We start from the raw sequence: 13,792 nt of genomic DNA, 5'->3' as shown, positions 1-13,792 counted from the left end.
TTACCTCTGTAATTAAATGTGGAATACATTTGCATGTTGATATCTAATCCTAGTTATAATATTCACATTTTTTTTATTTTCTGTTTCCCATTTACTTGGATTCAAATTACTTGAAATGTTAGAGTGCTTGTGAAATTAAGGTTATTGTTGAAATTATGCTAAATAGATATTGTTCGGGTGCTTGTTTGAGTACAGATTGAGGGATTGAAATTGAGAAACCGGGTGTGTTTGTAATTATTGTTTTGTGAATATCTTGTAGGATTAGATGACAACTTCAAGTTCTACAGGGCAATTGTTATATGGACCTGAAGATCCGTCAGTTCTATATCTTCAGAAAAACCACATATCACATAAACTAATGATGGATGGCACATCACATATTTTCAAAGTTCGCCGGACGGAAAGTAAGATATGAGATGTTGATATTCATGTCGATGTGAGACATTGGCTTAATATGTTTGGTTTCCGAGGCGTGATGGAATGTGGGAAGTCGATGAAGGTCGACAATGAGCTTATCACAGCTTTGGTTGAGCGTTGGAGGCCGGAGACGCACACTTTCCATCTACCGGTTGGAGAGACGACAGTCACCTTAGAAGATGTGCAAGCGCTGTGGGGCTTAAGAGCGGACGGTCGTGTTTTCACAGGCCGTGATCATCATGTTGGATATACTGATTGGCCTAGCAAGTGCCGATATTTGTTGGGATGGATACCCGATACACAGTCAGGGACAAAGCAAGGCGGTGTACTGATGACCGCTCTGATCAATCAAACGAGGATACCTTTGGGTGCTGACCTACCTACTTATGTCTACATCCAAAGGGCACGTATCCATGCCCTAATCTTATTAGGAGGACTCATTCTACCTGACACGACGGGGTGTAAGGTTCATTTTATGTGGTTGAATGCATTTGAGGAACCGGACGAGGTGCACAATATTAGTTGGGGAAGTGTGGCTTTGTCGTACTTGTATCATTATATGTGGGAGGCTTCCATGGATAAGAGGAAAGAGTTAGGCGGGCCTATGATGCTTCTGCAGCTATGGGCGTGGGAAAGAATGCCCACATTGAGGTCGTCGTTTGTAGTAGAGCTCGTGCACGAGCCGTATACGCCATGTGGAGCCAGGTGATATATTTAAACATTTATTTGTTTATGTATCTTGGGTTCTTTTTTACATCAATTTTATTTATAGGTGGAAAGGAACTACACAAATAAGAAATGCTCCTAGATTTTCGGTGGAGCATGACCGTGATCAAATATCCTTGATTAGACCTGCTCAGGTGAATTTTATTTTTATGTTGACTTAATTTATGAATTTATTATGAAGTTAATTTGGCGTTTGCATTGTTGGTTTGTAGTTTATGTGGACGCCATATGCAGATTGCATACTGCCTGAATACTGCAATGGTGTGAATGAATGCACTGCAAGAAGTGGGAGGATCTTTCTGCAAATGTCAACAACTCCTACATAACACGACCGACTGAGCAATTTCTTCGGTCATGCCCCTCTACGCTGCAATTCCTGCACTTGCGGGGAGCTCTCGGTTCATCTTCCTCGCGAACATCCATTTGATTAGAAATCCTCCTTGTTCTGCCTCGTCCGCTCTTTCGAGGAAGCAACTGCTCAGAGGTGATACGCAATCGGCAGGCATTTCTTGTTAGCATCAACACCACAAGCAACAAGCAACTTACCTTTAAATCTTCCTCAAAGGTGAGTCACATCTATTGTTAAAACTGGTTGGCACTCTTGGAAAGCATGTAAGTAGGCCCAAGTGCCCAGAAAACGTAATAGAAGACTTTATTACGTCCCTGGCTCAACAACTCATTGTGCCTCCACTCAACAATTGTGTCTAGATTCCTTGACTGCAATTCAAGCATGTAGCTTGACAACTGTCTAAATGACTCCTCCCATCCACCAAATACAATCTATATAGCCCTTCTCCGTGCATACCATGCCTTCTTATAACTGATTACCACATGAAATCTGTCATGAACAAAATTTCTTACGGCTGCGGCTTTGTACTCGACATTTTTTAGCAATTGATGGCGAATACACAAAGCAATCATTGATGATGAAAAGTTAGCATGTCATCCATCATTACGATGGCCTTCACAACTATGATGTCCCACCCACTTCCTAATTTCCCACATATCATCATGGCTTCTTTGTGTAACAGAAACTCCCCACGAACATTCATTCGCTTTTTCAGCGTCTGTCTTGCTGATAATAGCTACCCCATCTTCTGTCCTCCATGTTGGGTATTTGCATCGGCATGCCACCTTCTTAATTTGCTCTCAACCACCCTAAATTGTCGGTGTTGCCTCAGACTCCACATAGTAATAGCCGTCTTCACATTCAGCTTGCAATCAAATTTTATTCCCAAGTTAATCCGATACGAGTGTGCTTCATCCCAGTACATAGTACTGTGTTCATTTCCAACATCAGGTACCCCAGAAGGACCACTCGGTAATCTGCAAAAATATTTCAACCCACTGTGATCGTATTCTGGAAGTGGTTGCTCACCTTGCATGATGGGTTTACACACTATCTACTCATCACTAGAAATATCACCTGGAGAATCATCACTTGAAATAACATCGGATGATGATGACGACAATGGTGGATCAAGGTCTCTTCGTACAACATCAACATCAACATCAACATTATCTTGAACATTCACTTGATTATTCATTCCAACATCAGCAGCATCTGCAACATTTGTTTGCTCATTCATACCACAATCAAAGCTCATATGTTCAACCCTCGTATATGATCCAACACCATAATCAACAACTGGTGGGATTTCTAAATTTTCAACAGACGAATACTCAAGAAATAATTTAATATGACAAGTAGAATTTAGAGTCTCATTGAACATAAACATCACACTTTCATCACTGTCAGCCTCAGTACATATATAACTCATACCGGTACCAAAGAGACAATGCCTCCATGATATTTCGATGGAGTGTTGATATGAATCTATTCTTATCTTAGCAGATATCATTGCAACTAATTCAGAGAATGAAACACACGAATTCAATACGATGGAGGCTCTCGCACGAGGTGGATCATAACCAATACCCACTTGAGGAAGTTGAATTATTCTACCACTCTAATACAAACTCACAAATACTTGCATAATTTCTGCAAAAAAAAATATACAAACCAACAACAATTAGAGACATTTTTTTCTATAAATCCTAATTTAGTAAATTTGAGATAAATTTATTAGAAACCCTAATATTATGCAATAAACAACAAATAATGGAGGAATGTTGAAAGATTGAACAAAACTTACCGAAAGATAAGGGGAAATTGCTGTAAATCGCCGAGAATCGCCCAAGAAATCGCCTGCCCCTTCTCTCTCTCTCTCTCACGCTGAAATGAGCTTCTGTCTCTGTTCTCGTCGTTATGTTTAAACAAGCGACGCATGTGTGTCATGCGTTTTACCCTAAGACGCATGTGAGTCATGTGTCATTTAATTAAAATAAAAAAATTGAAAAACGCATGAGGGTCATGCGTTTTACCCTAAAACACAGCACGGCCATGCGTTTCATTAACGGGCGACGCATGAGGGTCATGCGTCTCTTCCAAAGCCGAAATTTAAAAAAGGCCCAGTACACTTATGGAATTCAAAAAACGCCCTAGAGCTAAAAAATAATTATCCCCCACCCTCACCCAATGTGGCTTCTCCACGTCCTTCCCCAACACAACACCCGCTAACGTCTTCAACCCCACACTCTTAATCCCCCCGCTATAAACCTCCGCCGCCATCTCCCGCAGGTCCACGTACCGAGCGCTGCCGCCGATCCCGTAGTCGATCTCCAGCTTCTCCACATACCTACTTAAATTTTATAGAGATTTACATTGAAATTAATATATAAATTTTAATTATCTTAAACTAAATCTCATAGGAGTACTAAACATTCTTTAATAATTTAAAATTAAATATCAAAATATATTTTTAAAAAAATTACTGTATTACAGAATTGTTTTGAATCAAGCTCAAAATAATTTGAAAATTTGTCTTGAGCAGACTTCGTAGAAAAATTGATACTATTAGAGCATCTCTAAGGGAGAAATGTATATTGAGAAGGTATATTTCTCATTTACCTTCTCAAAAAGGTTATTATACCTTCTTAAAAAGTAATGGACTTCAAGGAAAGAAGATAAATTAAAAAGGCAAACAAAATAACTAGCTTTTTACCTTTCTATCAAGAAGAGATAAAGATACCTTCTCAAAATGAAAGAATGTATAATACCTCCTCAAATACTCTTTCCATTGGAGCATGAAATTTTATGATAAAGAGGTAAATAGATAGTTATTTCTCTTTACCTTTCTATTTACCCTCTAAGGGGAGAGGTAAATTAATATAACTACTATATTTACCTTTTTTCATGAAAAATCATTTTCCAGAGGTATTTGAGAAGGTATTATACATTTTCCCATTTTGAAGAGGTATCTTTACCTCCCCATCAATGGAGAGGTAAAATCTTATAACTGTCATATTTTTCTTCTTTTTATGAAAAACCCTTCTCTAAGGGGAAATGTATTTGAGAAGATATTACACTTTATATTTTTAATGCATTTTGTACTATTATTTTATTTTAAAAAATAATTTACCTTTCTATATACTTTTTTCCTTTAGAATACGTTACTTTTTAGAAGGATATATTTCAATTTTTAAGAAGGTAAATACTAAATATACATTTTCTATATACCTTGCTCTTAGTATCAATTTATTTCTTGATACTTAAAAAAAAAGAAAAAAGAAATTGCACAAACAAAGCACAGAGTGTTAGTGTGTCGATCAAGTACATTCTTGATATCTGCCTTCTTCTACCCAAATTCAACCCTAGCCCGACACAGACCCGGGTTGACCCGATTCCGTCGCTTACAGTTAAGATTCTGTTCGTTGAGTCGATCACAACTGAAGTGAAGATGCGTTGGTCCCCTTTTCTAGGAATTCCGATTTTATTGGCCTTGCTCTCTTTCTTTCTCTTCAATTTCCTCTCTCTCAAATCCCCCACCAATCATCCTCCGCCTGTACGCTTTTCAATTTCACATCTCTGATCAAACCCAGCGCTTGCTAATGCCATCTATACACTGTTTCTGATCCACCTCTCTTCAATTTTTTGTGCAGAGGCTATTCACCGCGGAGGAGCTAGCTCTTTACAATGGAACTGGCCAGCACTTGCCGATTCTTCTTGGTATTCTGGGGTACTGATTTGCTTTCAAATTATTCAAAGAAGAAAAATTATAGTCCTTTTTCGTGGTTTCTGTTTAGCTAATGTTGTAATTATCCTTTGCTTGGGTGTGATTAATACAGGTCGGTTTTTGATGTGAGTAAAGGCAAAAGCCATTATGGTGCTGGAGGAGGCTACAACCATTTCTCAGGAAGGTTACTTATTTCTTTCCTTAGTTTGTTAAATTCAGACTTTCTTATAGATGTTTTTGTCTAGTTTCTATGATGGGGGTGTATATTATACGCGATTTATGTTATACGGATAACTGCTCGAAATGCATAATTTGGAATTTTGATGCTAAGATTCAACAAAAGATCTGATTTGGCTAGATTTGAGTAATGTTGTTGATGGCAGAGGGAATTGCTTGATATATAAGAGTTTCCTTGGACTGTTTTTTGTTTACCTATTGGAAAGGGTTGCACTCGGAGCTATCATTTACTGATGCTTTTGAAATATAGACGAGTTTGGTTTTAGTAGGGGGTTTCTGTTCTTATCAAAATAATGGCTTTTATTTTATCAAACTCGTTTGGAAAGTGCGGGCATATTTATTTTATTTCAAATGGTTGTATCCGTGGATGAAGTTGACGACATATTTTTTCTTTGCACCTGTTAGAAAGGGTAATGGTTGCATTCTGAGTTATTAGTTACTGATTCTTGTGAAATTTAGTACTTTTTGAACTCAATTTTGTATTTTTTGTGCAAGAATATAATCTTAGATCAAGGAGATTCATGAAGATGAAATTACTAACTCCCTTTTGTATGCTGTTCTTTGATCAATGATTTTCTTAGGGATGCCTCCCGAGCATTTGTCTCAGGAAATTTCACTGGTAAGTAACTTTAGTTATTGCTTTCAACTCTCTTCATCATTTCCTTATTCTCTATGTTTGGGGTATAAGTTATATCTAGCAGACAGTAACCATAAAACAGTTGCATTGAGTAGTGCATTACTGCATCAAGACCCTTCGCAGGAACATTCGGCAACTAATGTAGTAGGCCTCTAACTGGAAATATGATGTTATAAAAAAATAACAATTAAATGCTGCTAATAATATTAAATAGTAACAATAATACCTAAAGGTGTATAACAATAGAGCCTGGTGAAGATATAAATAACAATATTGACAATAAATAACAGCATTAGCTAAAATTCAAAAGTAATAGTAGCATTTTAAAACATCAAATTATCACTTGAAAATTTAGTAAATTCTATTCCTCAAGTCGTGATCAGTTTGTTAGCTGTAAAGTTTTCTTTGATATATTCACGCAGGAGATGGACTTACAGATAACTTGCATGGTTTGTCTAGCACTGAGGTAATTCATTTAGTTTCACTTTTGTGATGTCGTTTGATTATTTTCTGTTGACAGTATTTCATGTTGGCATCAAAGAATCTGCTTATATTTAAATGCTTACTAACAGTCTCATAATTTAAAAGGCAATCTGGAAACCTTTCATCTTTGATTCCTTTCCAATTTTTCATAGGTGAAAAGCATCGTTGAATGGCGAGATTTCTACTCAAGGACATACATGTATGTCAGTATCACATATTCGCATTTATTATTTTGTTTTTAAAACTATTGGCTATACTGTTATTATGTAAATGACCGGCAATAACCCTGGAAGTATATTGTTTGGTGACTTAGTTGTTTTAATCATTTTAAATGCTGATTCTACGCCCAAGCATATTTTATAATCGATATAGTCTACAGATTTGTGGGTAAGTTAGTTGGTCGTTATTACGATGCTGAAGGAAACCCCACAAAATACTTGAAAGGGGTTGAAGCAAAGGCAGCCAGAGGTGCTCAGCTGCTCGAGAAGCAGAAGAAAGAAGAAGCTAATGTAGTCAGTTGTAATTCAAGGTGGAGTCAGGAAGAGGGATCCGAGGTATAAGTTCTATCTCACAAATTCCATTGATTTTTAGTTTTGTAACATAGTTACAAATAAAGGGCAGTATCTAAAGTTTTACAAATAATAAGCAGTATCTAAAGTTCTGTCGGAGTGTATCTCAGCTAGAACAGTTTCTTTCAGGTATGGTGTGACGAAGGTTATCCTAGGCTAGTTCAGAGGCCCGTTGAAATAGCTCTGACGGGGAAAATGAGCAAGCGGTGCGCTTGCTTCAAAGAAGACGAACTGGACCATGTCGGGTTAGAAGTCTATGATGGATGTGATTACTTATCCAAGACATGTCGATTATAGCACAGGTACATCATCTATACTACTCTACATTATGTTGTGAGAGTTTTGCAGTTTTGTCGCCATAATCTATTAATATCCGTCTGGCTACATCAGGTTATCTCTCGACAGCCCTGCTTCGGGCAGCCGGATTAGGAACAATGTGTTTATTTTCCCTTATGCAAAATTTTCCATTTCAATTGAATATATGTATGTATAAAGTGGAGTTGTATATTGGCTGATAACTTTTTATGCATACGAATCTGAAATTCTGCATATTGTCTTTTGCGGTATGTATGATTCCATTTTTGGTAACTAACTACCTAACTAGTCCCTCCGTCCCACAACAGTACTAGTTAGACATTTTTTTGAGCACACGGATTAAGGAATGAGTGTTTAGTTGCTAAGTAAAGAGACAATAAAATAGATATTTGGAGAGAGAGTAAAATAGGAGAGATAATAAAGGAAAAGAGATTAAATTCGTTGATTTTTGTCTAAAGAGAAATGATTCTCAACTACAAGGAATACAAGACCTATGGTGGGACAGAGTTAGCATGAAAGGAATGAATTTGCTCTATAGATACATGTGAATTATAATTTCTTTTCTTCCAAATAAGGCTATACCTTTTCTCCTTAATCCACTTGTTATTCTATTTTTAGCCGACTAATGACATTATGTGGACGTAGTCAAAGGCAAGATCTGAAAAATTGGAACAGAACCCTCTTCTCATCAAGAATCCTAGTTTCATTTCACACGCACAAAACCATCGAAACTTGATCAAACTATGGCCAATGAGGCGCAGAGAGAAGCCACGCCTCTGTGTGGGGCGGGGCGGCGTCCGTGGACGGATGAGGACGAGAGCGAGGAGGCACCAGTGTGGACGTTTCGGGTGATGGTTCTAGGGTGCACATCCTTCTTGTTTCTCTTGGTAGTGAACAGGTATTTGGCGACAGAGACGAGTGAATGCATCATGGGGATGGGATTGACTGTTGTTGTTGTGTATCCCTTAGGTTTTCTCATGGGAAAGCTTATCCCAAGAAGAGTGGTCTATTATCCCATGTTCAGATTGGAGTTCTGCACAAATGAAGGACCCTTTAGCTTTAAGGAGTATGCATTGATATCCATATTTGCTAACTTGGGTGCCACCATTGGTGGATTAACTTCTTCTTCTATCTATGTGTCCTACATTTAGGGTTTTTTGTGTTTTTTTAGATATCTTTCTTGGATTATTTGTGTTCCTATCTTTAATAGAATTTGATTTTATGAATTTTTGGTGTTTGCTAGTATGGGCACTATTGTTTTTTAAAGGGAAAATTGTCATTTATCATAACTTTAGGAACTTTTGGTTGACGGTTGATCAATTCCATAACTTTCAGAAGTAGCGAATTAAGACACAGCTTTTGTACATTTCGTAATTGTCTTGTGCGATTAAAATTCTGATAAAATTTGTATAAATAGAAGATAATTGTTTGGAAAAATCATAGAAAAGTTTAGTTTAGTTTATCGACATGGAGAAAAATTCAAGTTCCAAGAATGAGGGTTGTAATTCTAAGGAAAAGAAGAAATATCAAGCGTACGTGGTGGACGTGTATACCACCACTGCCGAAAAAACTTTACCCGAGCAAGAAGAATAAGAAGATATTAGAAAATTTTTTGAGTCATTTGCTTACACTGGAAGCGGCCATTTATCATCATTTTATAATTGTAGTAGTAAAGATTAATACCATCCAAGTATAATACTCCAGCTTTCCCAACGCATCACATAATTAGTCAAAATTCTAAACAAGCATGAGAGTGAGAGAATCATACTAAAGTTTAATTTGTTCATTTTATTAGTAACTTTTAATAAACAAATAAAATAACATTTTTTTAGTTATAAAATCAATTATATGAATAACAATTTGAAGATACTAGAATCATACTAAACAAATAAACAAAATAAATAACACTAATAATTGATTAAACGTGAACAATAATTACTAATGATGTCCATATACAGTATATACTAACATATCATAATACTTCACTACAAACATATCATAACATTTCACTATGTAAGTCTAGCATTAAATATGAACATTTATTCTTTATACTATAATTTATGAAGATATCATTTTATGCTTGCTAGTTGCATAATAAAATAGTACTTCATCCATCCCACTGATCCCAGGTCATCTTTTCCTTCCTCAAACTAAGCCTAAGGGGTAACAAATTCAAAATAAAAATACTAATCACTATGATCTAACCCACTGTCAATGTCTTTATGTAACAATATAATTTATTGATCTAATTTTTCTCCATTATCAAAGTTCTGAGAATAGCTGTCTGAACTGTAATGAAATGACGACCGTTGATCTTCTAATTTCTTCTTATTCTATTTCTTGCTCTGGTCATCTTTTTTCGATGATAAACACTTCACAAAGTCCGCCACGGGCGATGAACATTTCTTCTTTTCCTTAGACTTAAAACCCTCATTCTTGGAAGTTGAATTTTCCCCATTCGATAAACTAAAAGTTTTATGATTTTTCCAAATAATCATCTTCCATTTATAGTAATCCGTATACAAGTATATTAATCATGCATTTATTTTTCTTGGATAAAATCTTCTTGCATTTGCATAATAATCCACACTAGATTTTTGAAAGGTGTGGGGCCGGGTATATTATTGTTAATCTAGTAAATTTCAATTAAATTGTAGTAATATTTTATGCATATAAGTGAATAAATTATTATTAATATTTAATACTATTCCACGTGAATGAAAAATAATATTCCATTCGTCCTAAGAAAATTAAGCTGTACTATTTTTTTCGGATCGTCTCTAAGTAGTTTAGACATTTTCGATTTTGGCAAAAAACCTTGATTTTCTCTTTTAAATTGACGCACTCTTCCATCCCTTCCCACGCACCCTTCATATGCAAATGCTTTAGGATTTCCACTATAACTGGATTTTTTCTCACCATTTTTGTCAACCTCAATGGCCAATGGATCAAGTACATATCCACAAACTCTACTTTCAGATTTCTACATTAATCAGTTTTATTAAACGAAGTGGTGAACATATATTGGGGAGCAATGTTCTTGGACGTATACCATATTGGTGTTTGTGCATATGTAATTTAAGTTAACTCGAATAGATAGTATTTTAATTGCAATATGGAATAAAACAATTAAATACATTCAATTAAATCACAACTAATATAAAGTGCTCCATAAAGTTTAGTACTCATTTTGAAACAAATCAATTTTTCATAACCATTTTAATAAAAGTATTAGTATAATTTAATAATTATATATAAAATTAACCTCCCATACTTTATTCTTTCATTCCCTTTCATATTCAATTTCTTAAATCTTGTATCTAAAAGAAACATTTCAACTAACTCAAACGAAGGGATAAGTTATTACTTTATATGTTTGCAATATATTAATAATTAGAATATTTTATGCATAGAGTTGAATAGATTAGATTATGAAAGGCTTTTATTAATTGACAACACCAACAAAATTTATGGAGTAATATTTATGATTAGTTTTAATTTCATGAAAAAATTCAAAAATTTGACCAAAGTTTGTGATATTAGCAGCAATTATTCAATATAAATTGACACTTAAGCATTAATTATGGCAATCCAACTACAATAACAACAAAAGGCACGAAATGCTACAATTATGTATTAAAAAGAATAGCATAGGATTCAATTATGAAATACTAGTTATGATTATTCTTGGAATAAAATGCTCAACTCAAAGACAAATTTACAGTTTTTAATTTATTTTTGTATAAAAAAATCGGAAGTTTGAACCTAGATCAAATAATTAAATTCCACCATGTTTAGATCATGGACAGCTTATCCATTTTTCAAGAGTGATAACTGATAAACATAATTAATATTTTCATACATATTCTATAATACTTGAAAATCTAAAATAATAATAAAACAAAGAATGAAGCTATTGAGAAAATACAAAGAAAGAAATGAGCATAATTGATGCGTTTTGTGCCCTTTAATGCCGCGTTTAACGGACACCATAGTGTGATTAAAAGCAGGAGATCCAACTCTTGACCAGCTGAACCACCAGCAGCTCCGCCATGCTCCAGCCGTGGGCGCTTCCTAGACCTCTCCGCCCTTAGGCCTCCCGCCTCCCTCTCCGAATCGACCTACCGCGTCACCCAAAACCTCCGTTATTTCATCCGAAACTACGTCGTTTTGGCCATAATCATCTTCCTCCTAACCCTCCTCACCCGCCCCCACTCCCTAATCTTCTTCCTCTGCCTCTCCGCCGCCTGGATTTACTTCGTCCTCGCCCGCGACTATCCCCTCACCGATCATAGATTCGCCATCGGATTTCTCGGCGTCGTCACTTTCTGGAATCACTTCTGGATGAAATTGTTCCTTTCCTCGATGATCGGAGCCGTCCTCGCGCTCGTGCACGGCGTTTCGAGGCTGCCGGGAGATTATTCCATCGGTAACCCTAGAGGGGGATACAGTTACGCAACCTTTTGAGAGGTGGATCGTAGTATTTCAATTGGATTATTTGCTGTTAGATTAATGCAAGCTGCGTTTATTTAAATTTTGTGCCTAAAATCGTTTTATGTTGTTTTCAGCGATTAATTTTCAACAATATTCTTCATATTTGTAATTAATTTTTTAATTCGTAGGAAAATACAGAATTCGACGACAATATTAACAAAATATACCTACATAACTCTATTTTACTTTGTCAATAAATAACAACTAAAGGGAAATAAATTTAAAATAAAAGAATTGAACCAATACACATTTATAAATTATACTAATAGTAGTGGAGTAGTATGTATTGCACACCTCATGGGAAAAAAGAATTGTTGATCTCATTTTCCCATGAATTTATCGTTTTTAGCTTTGCTCTTTGGACTGTGTATCTTTGGATTGGACTTAAAATTCTCTAAGTACTTGTGTGTGAGATTGTAAAATCATTAATTAATCATGCGTTTAATTTTGAATAACGCTATGCGGCCACATTATGGCCAGGCATAAATTAATTAAATAACAAAAAAAATTGATTTTTTTTTCAAATTTTTGGTTTAATACTACTTGATTTTACTTTTATATCATCTTCATTATATGTTGCTCAACATGTTAGTGTTGCTCTTTCGTAGTTTTTGCTTAACTTATTACTACTGTCATTTCTTGATTGTTGCTCAACGTATACAGTAATTCGTGATATTAATGTGTTTTACGTAATGGAATTCAAAGATAAGTATCAACTCACAAGTCCATTCACACACATATAAGTTTATATCGGTAATTCTAATTTTTTTATACATGTAAATGAACTGAATTAACTCTTTATGGCCGGCCACATTATGGCCATTTAGCATCACTCTTTAATTTTCTAGGACAAAATCTTGTGCATTGGTCTCCACGCCAGATTTATGAGAGGCGTGGGATGTACTATAGTATTATCGTCGATTAAATAAAATTGCAATTAATTTGGAATATCTTATGCATAGAGTTGAATATATTATGAAATTAATACCATTGCACGGCCGGAACGAAATATATAAATATGCTGGTACATGTTTGCAATATATTGTGTTAAATAAAAAGAGGTAGATTATACTTCTATAGGATAATTTAATAGTAACATTAAACGGGAACAAAATACTGGGTCTTGTTAGGTTGAGATTTTTTAGCTTAATTGAGAATTGAGATGCATTTTCAGCCACTCATTTTGAAATGTCAACTGCAAGTAGATTATGTCAACTAAGGGGTATTATCGTCATTTCATTTCAATAGCCAGAATATCAAATGTCAACAACTCGTATTAAAATGTCAACAACTAAAAAAAATTAATTTTTTTAATTTTTTTAATTTTTTTAATTTTTTTTAATTTTTTTAATTTTTTTTAATTTTTTTAATTTTTTTAAAATTTTCGCGCGATGTCAACTACTGAGACATTATGTCAACTACGATGTGTAGTCTGCACATCAAATGTCAACAGCTTATAATTGACATTATATATGTGTAGTTGACATGAATTGTATATGTAGTTGACATTACATGTGTGTAGTTGACATGAATTGTATATGTAGTTGACAAAAAAAAATTAAATAAATAAAATAAATAAAAAATAAAAAATCGAAAAAAAAATAATTTTTTAAAAAAAATAAAAAAAATATTTATTAAATAAAATATATGATGAAATTACAAATATGCCCTTTCACAATTAATTAATGTAAAAATATTTTCCATGTGGCAAATTCTGGACCACTCATTTAATAAAAATGAGTGGCTTATAATGCATCTCAATTCTCAATTAGGCTAAAAAATCTCAATTGATCACAACCCACAAAATACTTATATTAATTTAGAATTTTTTTGCATAG

The 13,792-nt window shown here is 34.7% G+C and overlaps 2 protein-coding genes across 4 annotated transcripts; both read left to right on the top strand.

Annotated features, from left to right (window-relative positions):
- The first annotated feature begins 475 nt into the window (after nt 1–475).
- LOC121792267 (protein MAIN-LIKE 2-like) lies at nt 476–1,410 on the top strand. Its single transcript, XM_042190142.1, has 3 exons — nt 476–1,122; nt 1,190–1,277; nt 1,378–1,410. The coding sequence occupies exons 1-3, from the start codon at nt 476–478 to the stop codon at nt 1,408–1,410; spliced, it is 768 nt and encodes a 255-aa protein (XP_042046076.1).
- A 3,383-nt stretch (nt 1,411–4,793) lies between these two features.
- Nucleotides 4,794–8,686, top strand: LOC121753834 (membrane-associated progesterone-binding protein 4-like). Of its 3 annotated transcripts, XR_006040508.1 has the most exons (10): nt 4,794–5,048; nt 5,146–5,222; nt 5,332–5,403; nt 6,038–6,075; nt 6,516–6,559; nt 6,729–6,775; nt 6,956–7,130; nt 7,275–7,447; nt 8,106–8,358; nt 8,430–8,686. XR_006040508.1 is itself a non-coding variant. In XM_042149104.1 (9 exons), exons 1-8 carry the CDS (start codon nt 4,944–4,946, stop codon nt 7,440–7,442), a joined length of 726 nt encoding a protein of 241 aa, XP_042005038.1. In that variant the 5' UTR covers nt 4,794–4,943; the 3' UTR covers nt 7,443–7,447; nt 8,106–8,686. The 3 variants fall into 3 exon arrangements, 2 of the variants coding, with proteins under 2 accessions (XP_042005038.1, XP_042005029.1); XM_042149104.1 differs by having other exon boundaries at nt 8,106–8,686; XM_042149095.1 differs by lacking the exons at nt 8,106–8,358; nt 8,430–8,686 and adding an exon at nt 7,536–7,737.
- Nucleotides 8,687–13,792: the final 5,106 nt, after the last annotated feature.

The sequence above is a fragment of the Salvia splendens genome, chromosome 1 (genome assembly GCF_004379255.2).
Source record: "Salvia splendens isolate huo1 chromosome 1, SspV2, whole genome shotgun sequence".
Lineage (NCBI taxonomy): Eukaryota > Viridiplantae > Streptophyta > Magnoliopsida > Lamiales > Lamiaceae > Salvia > Salvia splendens.
The sequence above is the reverse complement of the archived record's forward strand: the minus strand, read 5'-3'. Positions and strand labels throughout refer to the sequence as shown.